Genomic DNA, 14633 nt, shown 5'->3' on the forward strand with positions numbered 1-14633 from the left:
AATTATATTTATATATATATTATAAACCTCCAGGGATGTACAGTTTAATACTGGCAACTTCTTATTATGGGAAATACGAAAACGTCTTTTAAAACTACAACTCCCAGTAGAGACGTGCCATAGAAAACATGTTGCGAAACAGAATAGCCAGCATGTGTAGTTCTGGGGACGGGGTGGGGGAGGGGGGACGCAGTGGACCCGTTCAAATCCAGTTTTAGACAGTCTGCCGTGGTTCCATCCCATTTCAAGTGCTGTTCGAGAATCGGCTTAACCCTCGGAGCACACTCTCCAATCACAGAGCTTGAGGACTATCACAGGGTTTGTCAAACAGAGCACATGGTGTAGTCCAAACGATAGCTGGGGATTCTGGGTAGTGTAGTGTCTTCTGCCATCCTTTACTGTAAGAGGAATACTTACTTCCGGGTGTACAATTCTCCGTTATCCAATGGGAATGGATGCTCACATTACCTTTAAGGGCAGCAGACACAAACGAATGCCGTGCTTCCATGAGCGTCAAATCCCGACGCAGATGGGAATACATTGCAATCAGTTGAAAGCTATTTGCGTCCCTTTATGACGCTGAAGGAGCCTAGGAGCGTCACAATTGGACGCCACGGACACTGACCAAACGTCGCTATTGGACGCTTAGGGAGTGAGAGTGTGTTGCCACAACAGCCACATCCTCTCCTAGAATGCGGCTGTTGTGCCAGACGGCAGCAGACAGAACAGTTTGTGGCTGGGGTGATGGGGGTCTTTTATAATCCTGAGGGCTTTCTTTAAGGTTAACCAGGTATTTTTACTCCACTACATTTATTTTAGTTACATTACAGATTCTGATTAATGATGTGAAATATAAACAACCCTTGAAGCAGACTTTAGTTACACCTGAGTAAAATACAGGGAAGGTGATTGTCAAGTGCCAACAATCGGGAGAGATATTTGATTGAAGGACTGGCTTATCTAAAGCCAGTTGAGTAGCACTTGAAATGTTTTGGCTCTATGGAACCTGATGTACTTTATGATTCTGTTTTCTTCAAGCTTGTATTTTGTTGGTCGAATGCACTTATTGTAAGTCGCTTTGGATAAAAGCGTCAGCTAAATGCAATGTAATGTAATGATTGTTTGTGCTTGAGAAGACTAAATATTTATCTGCAGATCCCTATAAAGTATATACATTACTCGTTATTCTCTACAAATAGTTAATTAAAAACTGTATATAATTGCTATTTTGGACATCCCTTTTCAAGATTTCAAGATTACTCTAAACGTGTAATAACGTGCTTTAACCAGTAGGAGGTATGGGTTAAAAACATAGGTTAAAAAGCTGTCAAGTTTACAGTGTTAACAAAATAAAATATACTGCTGTTTCTGGTTTAGTTTACGACGGATATATTCTGTTATTGTTTTGATATTTGTAACAAAAAAGCGATGGAAAAACCCCACAGCAACACAGAAAAGATGGTCTTAACATGAGTAGTTAATAAAAAACAATAATATCAAAACAAATTATTACTACTAACTTTATTGTGAAATTAAAACAGAACGGTAAAAGAATAGTTTCCGGTCTATTTTGAGGCCAGATCTCTGTAGATAAATAAAGAACTACGACCGATGTGTAATATTTACAATGCATTCATGTGATGACTTTCAAAGAGTAAAGCAAGCACTGCTGAATAAAGTATGATTTATCTTTTACGAAACGTTTTTTTTCATATGGAATGCAGTTGGAGGTCAACCAATCACAGAGCTTGAGGCAACGCGGAACAATAGCTGAGGATTCTGGGTAGTGTAGTGTCTTCGGCCATCCTAAACTGAACAAATATTTGTTTCTCCGAATCGAAGGGGGAAATTACAAAAGCATTGCACACAACTAAACCAATCAATGTTGTGTAATCAACAAGGATAATCTGGTGTTTTTGAGTTGATGAGTAATGCAGATATCACTGTAAAATCAATCGACAGTAAGGAGAATACTTACTTCCGGGGTAAAATCCTCCGTTATCCAATGGGAATGGATGCTCACATTGCTCTCCGTAATACAATAAAGGGGACATGATCAAATCGGAATATAATGTGCTTTTAAAAAACGTTATTTAAAGGGAATAATCTATTTGACACAGCTGAAGCGCTGGCCTTCCTTAAAAACTAACTAATTTAATAAAAATCACAGTTGTATTACACACAATGCACTGTTTTTTGAGAACAAAAATGTGTAACTAATGCACCATAATACATTCTGACGAAAAATAAAAATTATTATGAATACAAATAAAATAAAAGAAGCCTCCCGTGAGTTACTACGAGCTATAAAGTAGATTTTAAAAACGTTTTATAGAATAAAAGCTCACTGCAGGACGTTGTAGAAATGCGTGTGTGCACCACGACAAAAGAGCCTCATTCACTTTACATTGGGGTTGTTTGCGTGGTGCCGACACGTAAATGTAACAAAGTTCGTGAGTCCACCACGCAATGCGGTGTTAAGGAGTCGTGGTGGAGTCACGCATTCTGGTGAGATCAGGTTGGTTTTTATTATATTTTGTTGTTTTGTTTATATATATGTATATATATGTATGTGTGTGAAATGAATTAATATAAAGTGTATATATGTGAGTGTGTGTATAAATGAATACATCTGTGTGTATACATGAATAAATACATGTGTGAGTACATATAAGTGTGTGTTTATATATATGTTTATAAATGAATTCATGTGTGTGTGTGTATATATATATGAAATAGTATCATTAAATAAATATATATATATATAAAATAGTATCATTAAATAATGCTGTCAGATAAATGAAGTACACCGTAATAGTCAAGGTTATATTCAATATTCTGCACTTACACCAGCTGATAAGATATTTAAAACGTCTTTTGTTTGTCCTGAAAACGACATTTGAGAATACACATAGGCTATTTATAGATGATAAAACACCAGTAATACAATCTCAGGACTCTTCGATATGGCTTTGATTATAGGATCGTTTACTTTCAACAAATCCTTTGGAAAGACAAAAAACAACTATTCAATATCCTGCTTTACCGCGACCGAGGCGAAGTCCCTCCCTTTCCGGGAGCCTCCATGGGACCCCGGAAGCGTAAAATTATACATTGAAGTCAATGGAGAGAGAAAAGTTATCTTTTGATCCCGTTTGAATTGTACCACGAATGACACATATGATGTTTGTCAATTAAAAAAAATATTTTGCAAGTCAAAAATATAAAAATGTGTCGTAAAACTGTGAAGTTACACATTTTTTTGTGTGAAACCGCTCAGTGAACTACAGGTCTCTGGTCTCGCACAATACGCGTCACCATCACAAAGACAGCCGTCACGTTAGCAAATTTCACCTGTTTCTTTCAGAATGAGGCGAAAAGTATAAAACGAGGTGAACATCACTACAAGTCTGGGCATATTGAGAGCTGTACATACACGAAAGGGGAGTTAGTTGGTTCTGTAAGAGCCAGCATGTGGGACCGGCTTTAGAAGGTTTCGGTGAGTAATATGAGTGCAATGTGTAACGTTAATGTCAGCTAGCTGACATTAGCTAACAAGGTACACTAACGTGTTTTGTTTCAGTAACTAGTTTTCTCCTTAAGAACTTCGTGGTCTCTGTGTATGCTGTGGATAACATTAGTGTTCACAAGAACAAGGTACACTCCCGTGTTTTGTTTTAGTTGCTCTTCAGATTGAAGCGGTCAGTTTTATATCGACTATACTGTATGTGTGATCTCCTTTTACATCTCGTTGTGTGTGTCATTGGAGTTTATTTGCTGTGTGTAGATTCAAGGATTTTGGTTATCTTGTCAATTTGTTTGGTTATCTAGGCACAGCTGTGTGTGACTCCCTCTGGTACACTGGTATGTGTTTTCCTAATGTAGAGATCATTTATTAATTAATAAACTACACACTGAGTCTAGATCCTGACCAAATCCTTTTTTATTGTTGATCAAATGTTTTTCAAAAATGTATTCATACACATTTAGAAAAATACAATGTACAATCACAACCAGTACAACACAAATTATAAAAAATACAGAAAAAACAAACCATAACAACAATCAGACAAGAGGACAAAACTATGGAAAAATAAACCCTCCCACCCCCAGATCCGGACCATCCTTGTATTATTGCTCATTCAATCTATTATAGCATGCTAACAAATGGTACTTACTTTATTTTTACAGATCTGCATGGGAGACGATGGCGCGATGCAGAGCGCTGTCTGTGATTGTGCACGGGGGATGTACAAATGCAGCCACGCTGCAGCATTGGCAATATTTGCCATGTGGCAGATCAGCTCCACAGATGTTGAGTGCCAGTGGAGGAAGCCTGGCACTTAAAAAGTAGTCCAGCCGGTGTCTCAACTTTACCAACAGTGAGAGGAGACATACAACCCACTGGCCAGAGACATGCCACTGAGGATGTAGACTGGTTCAGGTCTGCACTGAGGGGCGCACAGTGTGGCATGGCTTTTGTCACCGTGCCGGAGCTGGTGAAGGGGCATGGGGGTCGGGGGCTTGAGGCAATTCTTGCCTCAATGCGACTGAGCAGAGACCAGCAAGCTGCCATCCAGACAGCCACCGTAGGACAGCGGACAAATCCTCAGTGGCAGTTACACAGACAGGGCAGGTTGACAGCCAGCAATTTTGGTGCTGTGCTGCGGTCGGGACTTTCATCCACTCCATGCGCGTCCCTCATGAAGAGAGTGCTTGGGGGGTATAACTTGGACGGAGTCATGGCTGTCAACTGGGGGGTTGTAAATGAGGCCGAAGGGGTGAAGGCTTTTGTGCAGGCCTATCGGATGACAGTGTTCGAGTCTGGTCTCTTTGTGAGTGAGTCGGGTGTTTTTGATCTCTCTGTCTATAAACACAAACTGAGTAAGATTGACAATAAAGTTGACTTTGAAAAATATATATATTCTTTATGAAAATAGTTGACTGTTGGAAAAATGAATCCAAATGAAACGTTGGACTGAACTACAACTACGCCTTTAAATCTCTACGGACTGTTTTTCAGTGGGATGGCAAGTTCTTATCTTTAAACATTTATTAGTTTTTTCTCAGAACAGATTTGATTTTCTGAAGTTAATTTAACTTTGCCGACCATGTAAGATCATTATTAAAAAGGTACAATCAATTTGTTTAGGGTTGACTAAAATAATGAAAAACATTCATTTGGATAATTTACTGACAGAATAAGAAACTCAATGATGCTCTACTCACCTGTTCCCTTTTTATAAAGTGAAACAGTTGAAACGATAGATTTTAGTAAACTTAAAAACAACCTTCTCCAAAAGCTATCAAGGAATATACCGAATACTTATTTTAGAACTTTATTACATATTATTTGTATATAGTTTGAATGATCCATAATTGACAGAAGCTTGTGTTTACACTGACTGTTACTCATATATTAATGTCTTTGTAACTTCAGTAAACCACTACCTCACTAATTTCTTTCATTCATCACGGTTCAGTAAACTAAGTGATACATGAACCAGTTTAATCATTATAATAACGTAGGATTGCAACTCTTTGAAACTGTAGGTGGCTCTTAAAAGAGCCGTTGTGTTTGGGTGTGCTGGTCTCAGGTCAGTCTAAGCCCTCTCTCCGCGGATGCGGCGGGCCAGCTGGATGTCCTTGGGCATGATGGTGACCCTCTTTGCTGGGTTCATCTTACTGGGGGGCAGCTACATGGATGTCGGTGCAGTCCACAATCATTGTGCAGTTGAAGGCAGAATGAATGAAGGCAGAATGAATTTATTATTGACTCAGAATGAAGCACAACTTCATGTCATACAATACATTGACTTTATTTGTGTAAAAAAATATGAGCATTGATTAGCAAGCAGGACCTGCAGGAACAGAGAATGGTGATGGATGGAGCTGGGAAGAGAGAAGAATAAAGAAAACAGAACAACTTTATTATCGGATATTAAAAATTCAATTTCAAAACAAGTTGCCGCTCCTACAGTTTTCTAGTATGTAAAGATGATTTCACTTGACCTATGCAAAATATCACACTCAATACATGTGTGTCTCTAGGGGATGCATTGTGCCTTTGATGTATATAAATACTATACCATAACCAAATACTATTACGTACAGTGGAAATCAGGTTGCCAGAGCAGGTCAGTCCAGTGTGCATGTTCCTCAGGGTCTCAGCAGTTACAGGTGAGGTAAAGAAAATAAAAGAGAAAAAGGTCAGTAACAACACTTCAAAGTAAAAACACTTTGAATAATTATCTCTTTTAATAATTTTCTCTCAGTAATGACTCAACTACTGTCTTTCCAACAAATAGATTGACTCACCCTCAAAGCTGCCTGCCTGCCTTCCTTCGACTCTTTCTGAACTGCCTGATCTTTTAGTGTTCAATGTTAACCATTTGTGCAGATAGCATTAAGTAGAAAAGATCGCCGATGCTAATGTGGTGTTAGCCTACCTCCCGCCCCCTTAGCACCTGGTGGAGGGGGCGATAGGCTACTCTTCAAATGTTTCACAAAATACTTACCATCATGACTACTCTTACTGTTTAACATTTTGGTTTACTTCATGTTAAGGCTAATACAAATGACAAGGCTAAGTAATGTGATGCTAACTAACGTGCTCGCTACTAGCTAGGTAGCTAACTTGACTATATTCCATGCAAAACATGTATATTACCTGATATGTTTGGTCCAACGACTCCTGGTCCTTTCATCAGACGGGAAGCGATAGAACGAGCAAGTGGTATGATCACTTTTTGATTACAACCTGGTACAAAGCACACAGGCATCTTGTAAAAGTGAATTTATTGGAGCAATCTCTTATATGTATTGGAGGGAATAAATCAGTTATGAGATCTTCTTCTTCTTCTTTGCTTTAATTGCGAGTCGCAACCAGTCTTGGAGCATTATCGCCTATGACATCACTTACGCGACCCAGAATGGGATTTGTAGTCTTTCTAGTTGCATATTTTTCATAGTCTTATATCTCAACAGTTTTACGACAGACTGTGACTTTTTTTACATGGAAATGATCGTTTACTTCCCATGGACCGGAAGTAGATGGGCGTGACTTCGCCTCTCTATAACTGCCGAAGATTAAGTCTATGACGCTATCGCGTAGCGCTACGTTCTTGCGTAATACGGAAGTCGGCGTGGTTAAATCTAAACTGGGTTGGAAAAACGATAGACGCATCCGGGCTAGGCCCATCCCCCACATATACTAATTTAGTAGACCCCCCTCCTTCATCACAACACCTCCACTACGATACGCACGATGGACGACGAGGTTTTCATCATGGAAGTGGAAAAACACACTATTTTATATGATGTAACCAATGCTTACTACAAGGACAACATCAGAAAGGACAAGGCCTGGTTTTTAGTCGCTGCAGTTTGTGGAGTGGAAGGTAACAACTACATATTAATGTTTTAAAGTTAATTAATACTTGTAGGTACAGTACAGAGCCATTCAATAAACACAATTTAAACAGACCTAAAAATAAAACATTTAACTACGTAGCCTACTTACTTTCTTGTAGAAGTACTGTCCAGGATGCCCGAATCAATAACAAAACTGCGAGCCTGCACGCACGACGCTACGCTTCTGGGACGCAGCTGGTGGGTTATGGCGCTAGAGGAGGTCAGATCAAAACCGCGGCGCAGACGGACCCGGTGGAAAGTGGGGGTTACAGCCTCGCCACGTCCCGCCATCTTTAAGGCTGAGAAATCTGGAGCTGCAAATGAGAAAAGATTGAGTGTGTGTGTGTGAGGATTGGAAGTCCGCAGATTGGTCCATTTGGGTACATTTGAATCCGCAAACTTAACGTAACAGCTCAGCGGATTGGACCAATTGGTCCATGGGGTCGTCGTTACGTCACTTAATTCCCGGAAGAAAAAAATGGAAAAAGAGGCGTTTTGGGGCAGCATAGACAGGTATTTTCTGTGTTAGAGTTTTACTCGCTACAGAGGGGTTTTGACTCTGCAGACCGTTTACATGCATAAAAAGCTACATAATACACAAGGGGATGGGTAATAACCAGAAAAGCATGTCATGGGACCTTTAAATATCCTTTCAGCATTGTTTTTAATGAGGAATTAACATAAAGGAAATGTTCTCAACCAGTTGACCAACATCTGAGTTTTCTGCACAATTGTATTTTATTTAAAAAGGCAAAATTACTAATACAATTTCAATCATCATCTATACAAATATTTTGTTTCAGATCAGGAAAAGTTTTCATTCATAACATCAGTGATCTTGTGACATGAGACCTTTTTGTCAATCTGGCAAATTGTTCAACCTCCAGGCCTGAGTCACTGAAGCCGAATAGGATTGATGTTCCCGTCTAGTCATGTGTAAACTGTTCAATTAATAGGAATTCAAATGTGGGACGGACATCAACATTTCTGAATAGATTTTATATAAAACAAACAGCTACACTAAAAAGTGCGGTTGAGAAAAATACCTGAGGCCCAGTAAATCTTTGCATAAAGAAATCTAGTATCTGTCAGGCAATTTTTCTTTCAATGGGTTCAACTTCAGTAAACACATGCTGATTCTTAACAGCACTCACTGTAAAGTGGGCTTTAACCGTGGGAACAAAGCTATCCCAACACATTAAATGTTCAGTGTGAGTAGGGGTTACAATGCCAGATATAATTTGTAAGTGCTGCAAATGTGAATTTCAGAACAAATTAAAGTGAAATGAGATGATAGAAAACTATAATAAATACTCACAGCTGGATTTCTCCATTCTAAACACCAATCACATTTATCTTGTTACACGTCATGTAAAATAAACTACAGCATTTAAAATGATCATGATGTTCTTTTAATTCACACAGAATATACAAGCATTGGTGACATATGTGCTGCATCCATCTTTAATCATCATTTGATTTCAAACATTACACACACTTTTGGAAAACATGTCAGAATGATGCAAGCACTCAACATGTAATTATTTAACAAGTAGAGCATTACTTAAAAAAATAAATTGTAAAGGAGTGGTACAATCAAATCCCAGTGTTTTAAAATAAAAAATAAGGCGAAGCTGAAGGCAAAGTATCTACATGACAAAAAGCAATAATAATAATAATAATAATAATAATGCTTGTATATTTTCCTTAATTTGCTTTTAAATTGTTCGGGGATGTCGATGTATCTTGAAACATTTCTTCTATGGCTGCTGGCTATATATAGACGAAAACTGGAAGTTAGCTGTTGAAAGAATATTACAAAGTTATTACATAAAAACGTACTATGTGGATTTCCTTAAACATTGACATTCTTAGAAGTTCACTTACCACAGGTAAGCTTCCTTAAACTCAGTGAATTTGTGCCTGACCATAAATGTTGCTAGAGCATCTGCTACCTAGAAAATGATGAGAGAAGATTAAGACAATAAAAAGAGCATGAACTGATTCTGGAACAGTCACAGCTAAGCATAATCAGAAAATCCCCCAAAAAACATAATCCGACGTATTAACTGAACCAAGATGTGACACTACAAACAGCAATATCTCAGAGTTAGCATTGGCAGATCAAGGATCATACATCACAGTAATTGGGAGAAAGTTGATGGAAATGTTAACCCCTTACTTTTTCAGGCGCGTCCTCATGGACAGCGTGACCACACTGAGGGAGGACCTGCATCTGAAACTTCCCTGTGGACAAAAAGTGGACGTGTCTGAGAACTGCGTTTTTTTACATTTAGGAAAATAATTATTCATAAATAAAATGGAAAATATGCAGTACATCTGAATTTGGGGTGCTTACCTTGCATCTGTCCAATAGTAAGGTCTTTGTCAAGCCTGTCCACTCCTGTACAATGGATTAAGTCAGGGGTGAAATTGTGCAGCCAATAGCAAAATAGCTTTGAATAGAATTCATTTGTATTTATCCAAACTAGTGGGACTGCACTAGGGCTGAACTATATATCGTGTCATGGCGATAACCGCAGGGACGTGCGATTTTATTAATTTTTTATAATAATTATTATTATTTCTTTCATTTTTTTTTTTTAGGACGTGTGATATTAAGTAGGTGAATTAACTCAAACACGTCATGTTACAATTATTTTGCTGCTTGCTACAAAAGGAAAATTTGCCCGGCTCTCATGTCAGGGGTACTTGAGTGAGTGACATGCAGACTCTGCATGCACAGCAAACCACCAATCACAATCATTCTTGATCAGATCACAGCAGGACACGCCCCGCTAGTTTGCAGACCATCTAAACACCGTAAAAAATGAGCGAGGCACAGGAGGACAATACCGGCGAGAATGAAGATTTACTTCCAAAAAGAAAAGCAACATCTGCCATCTGGAACTATTTTGGATACAAAAAGGTTCTTCTCTTCTTCATTCACAGATGAACCCCCTTATTTGAGGGTAAGCAACATGTCTCATGACATGTTAGATCATGACTTAAGGTATGATGAGTCAACCAGTTAAGATCCAGACGTCCGTTACTAAAATCCTTTATCCGGTTAAATATAGTTAAAAAAAACGCAATATATATCGCAGGGGGAAAAAATATTGCAATGTCAGTTTTTTTCAATATCGTGCAGCCCTAGACTGCACTGAATTCCATCAAAACTGCTTAACCGGACCCTCATGAACCACATTTGTATGTACATTTACTTGGAGATATCTAACCTGCGAGCAGAAGCAATTTTGGCATAGGACACGTGAGGAAGAGGGCAGACAGGCCTCTGAACCAGCCTTCCCAGTATTTTTCCGTCTTCGACAGCTCCACTCGCCAGGTGAAAATGCTTTCCTTTTTGACCTGTTATGAAAAATAAAATCTCTCACTCAAAAAACATATATGTAAGTTACAAAATAAAGACAAATATTTAGAGAGACTGAACCTCTTGGTCATCCTCCTTCATCCTTTTCTTGTTGGATTCTTCCTCCACCTCTTCATCCTCTTCCTCTTCTATAATACCATCAATGCTATTAGACACAGCAGGACTGCTGGGGGGTTCCTCACATCTGTGAATGTCCGATCAGACCTGATGAATATTCAGTACATACATTTGCAAAACCATGCCAGATGAAATATTAAAACTAAAACATACTTTTTCACCTGGCCTCCCATTGACACTCGTGCTGACTCGATGTTTCGGATCTGGCCACTTTTTACACTGAAAACAAAGCAAAGGAAAAGTTTCAGACGCTGTCATTTCTTTAAACTCTAAACTTAACTCTAAACTTTTAATGGAGGTTTTGGTATGAACCTTCAAAAGTCTCAATTTAAATATAATAATTAATCTGATCAAATAAATAAGTGTTTTATAACATCTACTTTCTTTTATAAATATAACTTGTCAGTGTGTGCTTCACTTTATGTGCAGCAAATACACATGCAATAAAAAAATGTTAATGAGTATTGTTAATTTAGAATCATATGGTTTAATAAATGATGTTTACTTTATAATTTCGTTTGGGAAAAATAACCACATAGCGATAGAGTACATTTTTTGTTCAATCATACCTCCACTCAATGGCATTTTCCAGAGATTTAAATGTCTTTGGCCGACTTCGGAGGAAGTTCTGCATACTGTTCAAAGCATCCATTGCTGTACCTGAATGCAATTAAAAACGTTCACTTGTTATTAATACATCCTGGAATACTATACCATGCTCATTTAATTTCAATGTGAACATTTATCAAAAACATTTTCAGCGTGCTCAAAAATAATAACATCAATTAGGTCAACTAAGTCATAATTAACAAACAGCTTTCTATGATATTCCAGAAAGCACTAACCTTCCACAACATCAATGACACAGAGGCCGAGCAGGGATGGTATGTGATTGGCAGCGGCTGTGTGAACTGCAATGGCCCCGCCCATGCTGTGCCCAATGATCATGATTGGAGGAGGGTTATCTCCATAGAGCACCTCCACCACTTTGCCAATATCCCTTTTGAAGAAAAAGAAGAGAAATATGTGAACTACTTTTATCAATAACAAGAACCCACCAAACTCTCCAATGCTTTTCTGTGGCTGTAGAGCTCAAAGTGGACTGTGTGTGTGTGTGTCGCAACTGCGCATACTGTACATCAACTTACTTGGCCATCGTGTCTGCAGAGAGATCATCAGGATTTTTCACTTTGGTGTCGCCTGCAGGTGATGAGAGGGAAGCAAATGTCACTATATGTTCCACCTTAGCAATATGTAGCAGTTTGATATAGAGAGAGAGAGAGAGAGAGAGAGAGAGAGAGAGAGAGAGAGAGCGTCAAATCACAGAGGGCAAGGATGGGTGGAAATAGTTTAGGATAAGAAATGTAACTTATTTTTAAGACTTTATTTGTTGGTCTTCAACAAATAGTTTAAAGAGTAAATATAACCTTTCAAAGACTACGATTCAACGTTTTTGTGTGTAACATTTTATATAGATTATGTGTGACAGATAATGAACATGTATACATATAACCACTCAACCTATGCTGCTCAAAGCATAGGTTGAAAGAGAGGTTTAAGTTCAACTTAAATATTCTGAGAATATGTACACACTGTATGTTCATGAATTGTCACATATACTAAATAAACAGCCATGATGTATTTCCCGATTTCGACTAAACTGCCGTATTTTAACCAGTGAGCAACACAGACTCATAGGACGTCGATACAGATTGTGCCTTCAAGTTTGAATCAAATACGACAATTGGTATAAATAATTTTTCCTGAGACTACATTTATTTACCATGAGCTCGAAGGTCCATAGCAACCACCCTGCAGTTGATCCTGCTGCATATTACAGCCTGTTAAAAAAGAAAAGAAGAAAAGACCCATAAACATTCCACAATATACAGTATAGGTGTGTATTTCAAACATGTGGTTAATCAGAGAATTTAGTAGTGAAGTTATAATGCTGCTCACAGTGAACACGGCCCAGGAGAGAGCAGAGTGTCCTCCTCCATGGAGCAGGAGCAGCACGGGACCATGGGCGCCGCTGCAGTAAGCTCTGAAAATGTTCCAGGTTGTCAAGGTAATGCATAACAGAGCTATGCACGAGTTAAAACGTGAAGAGAAACTGCTTTATAAGAACATTGATATTATAAATGGCTTATCTTCAATAATGTGTTAGATAGTGCAAGTACTGAATCTTAAATGACCTAGTTGGATGCTAATGCTCTGGGTGACTGCCACACCAAAGCTTCAATAATTCATGCTTAATTGTCTCGAACAAACACAAGCAGCAGTCAAGGATATGTCTTTGCCATTTTCATTTTCCACCTCAACGTCTTCAATAGTTTCAAAGTACTGACTCCAGGACAGGGGGGTGAAATCCCTTTTCCGTCCGGGTCTGTTTAGAAAAAGGAGAAGCAAAATGTAAACCAATCTCATATTTCAGCTGAATTATCAAAACCCATAGTGCAAGACATACAGCTTTGACATACATGTTTTCATTAAGAGAAAAATAGTCCATATAAATGAGAGGTTATGAGGATACAGGAATATCCAAATGTAATGCAAGCACTACATTTATTAAAAACAAAATGTTCAGCAAGAACACACCACATGCTACTGTGCTAATGTTCTGGCTGGTGTATATTCAAACACAAATGATCATCACTTTAAAAAAAGGTATATCATATATTTGTAACATGTTAAAAACACGTTATGTGGGCAAGTAATAACAAGCCCGGAAGGAGCCCTGAACACCTGAACCAGCCCTGTTACACAGGATCTTAAAGTCTCTGTTTGTGGAGACTACTCTTGTTGACATAAGGATTCATATATTCAGACACTGCTTTTAGATTGTCATCAATGCTCACTCTTAACCTGACATATCTAAGCTAATGTTATTTAAGATCAATGGTTAACGCTAGATCAAACGTAAATATGTATATGTAATTATCCTGTATTTTAAGATATGGTGTGAATCGCGTTTTATCTGCGACTGTTTGGTATAAACTCTGGTAGCAACAGCTAGCTAGCCTTACTAGCTAAAGCGTAGTTCAGCTATATTTTAACTAACTCTAAAGATACCAGTCCAGTGTAACAGAAAGCACTTTCTGTGATGATAGAAAATATAAACGTGTAAGTAGTAGCAGAGTTGACCGAATGCTATTATGATGCTAAGGTAGCTTACCCCATTTTCATTTTGGAGCTGGACTGCAACCCTCCAGCCATGGGAGGTCTGGAGGTTACAAGATTTAAATGCAGCTGTCTCTCCATGTTGTCAGTCTCTGTCACGATCTGGTTAAAACGACCTGTGCTCTCTTTCGCAGCATAAGACTATCTCTGACACCTGCACCGACGCTAGCTAGGCATTGGATAAATTACAGCTAACGCTAGTTTCTTCTTCTGCTGCTGTGATTATTTTTGGTCGGCCTCTTCTTCTACGATTTTATTTTTGGTAGCTTGGTGTGGCGCTTTGAAGCATTACTGCTGTCTATCGCAATCATCCATTAGTAGAAATAATTTGCATATTTCATTTGTGATCAGTGATCACTGTAGTGGCAATTTCTTATGTTACCTTATATGGTAAAACCAAATGCTTCTAAAAAGCATTGTCTAACACTACTGTACAATTTCTTCATATGTGCTGTTTTCTGTGCATACTCTAATGAGGGTTATTATTCTCAAGCGCTTCAAGGCCACAGAGCTGATTTGGTAGACTATGTTG

The 14633-nt window shown here is 38.4% G+C and overlaps 1 protein-coding gene across 1 annotated transcript; it reads right to left on the bottom strand.

The window, feature by feature from the left end:
* Nucleotides 1-8128: 8128 nt before the first annotated feature.
* ppme1 (protein phosphatase methylesterase 1) lies at nt 8129-14355 on the bottom strand. Its single transcript, XM_071205379.1, has 14 exons — nt 14097-14355; nt 13212-13307; nt 12881-12971; nt 12705-12762; nt 12070-12121; nt 11767-11921; nt 11491-11581; nt 11075-11140; nt 10865-10988; nt 10653-10782; nt 9773-9817; nt 9596-9660; nt 9301-9368; nt 8129-9214 (listed from the first exon to the last, which is right to left on the bottom strand). The coding sequence occupies exons 1-14, from the start codon at nt 14180-14182 to the stop codon at nt 9211-9213; spliced, it is 1131 nt and encodes a 376-aa protein (XP_071061480.1). The 5' UTR covers nt 14183-14355; the 3' UTR covers nt 8129-9210.
* Between the last annotated feature and the right edge of the window lie 278 nt (nt 14356-14633).

The sequence above is a fragment of the Pseudochaenichthys georgianus genome, chromosome 14, assembly GCF_902827115.2.
Source record: "Pseudochaenichthys georgianus chromosome 14, fPseGeo1.2, whole genome shotgun sequence".
Taxonomy (NCBI): Eukaryota; Metazoa; Chordata; class Actinopteri; order Perciformes; family Channichthyidae; genus Pseudochaenichthys; species Pseudochaenichthys georgianus.

Coding starts and splice junctions, on each gene's coding strand:
- ppme1 (XM_071205379.1), bottom strand. CDS start 14,182: ATGGAGAGACAGCTGCATTTAAATCTTGTAACCTCCAGACCTCCCATG. Junction 13,308..14,096: donor AGCTCCAAAATGAAAATGGG/GTAAGCTACCTT, acceptor TTTTCTAAACAG/ACCCGGACGGAAAAGGGATT. Junction 9,661..9,772: donor TACTATTGGACAGATGCAAG/GTAAGCACCCCA, acceptor TTTTGTCCACAG/GGAAGTTTCAGATGCAGGTC.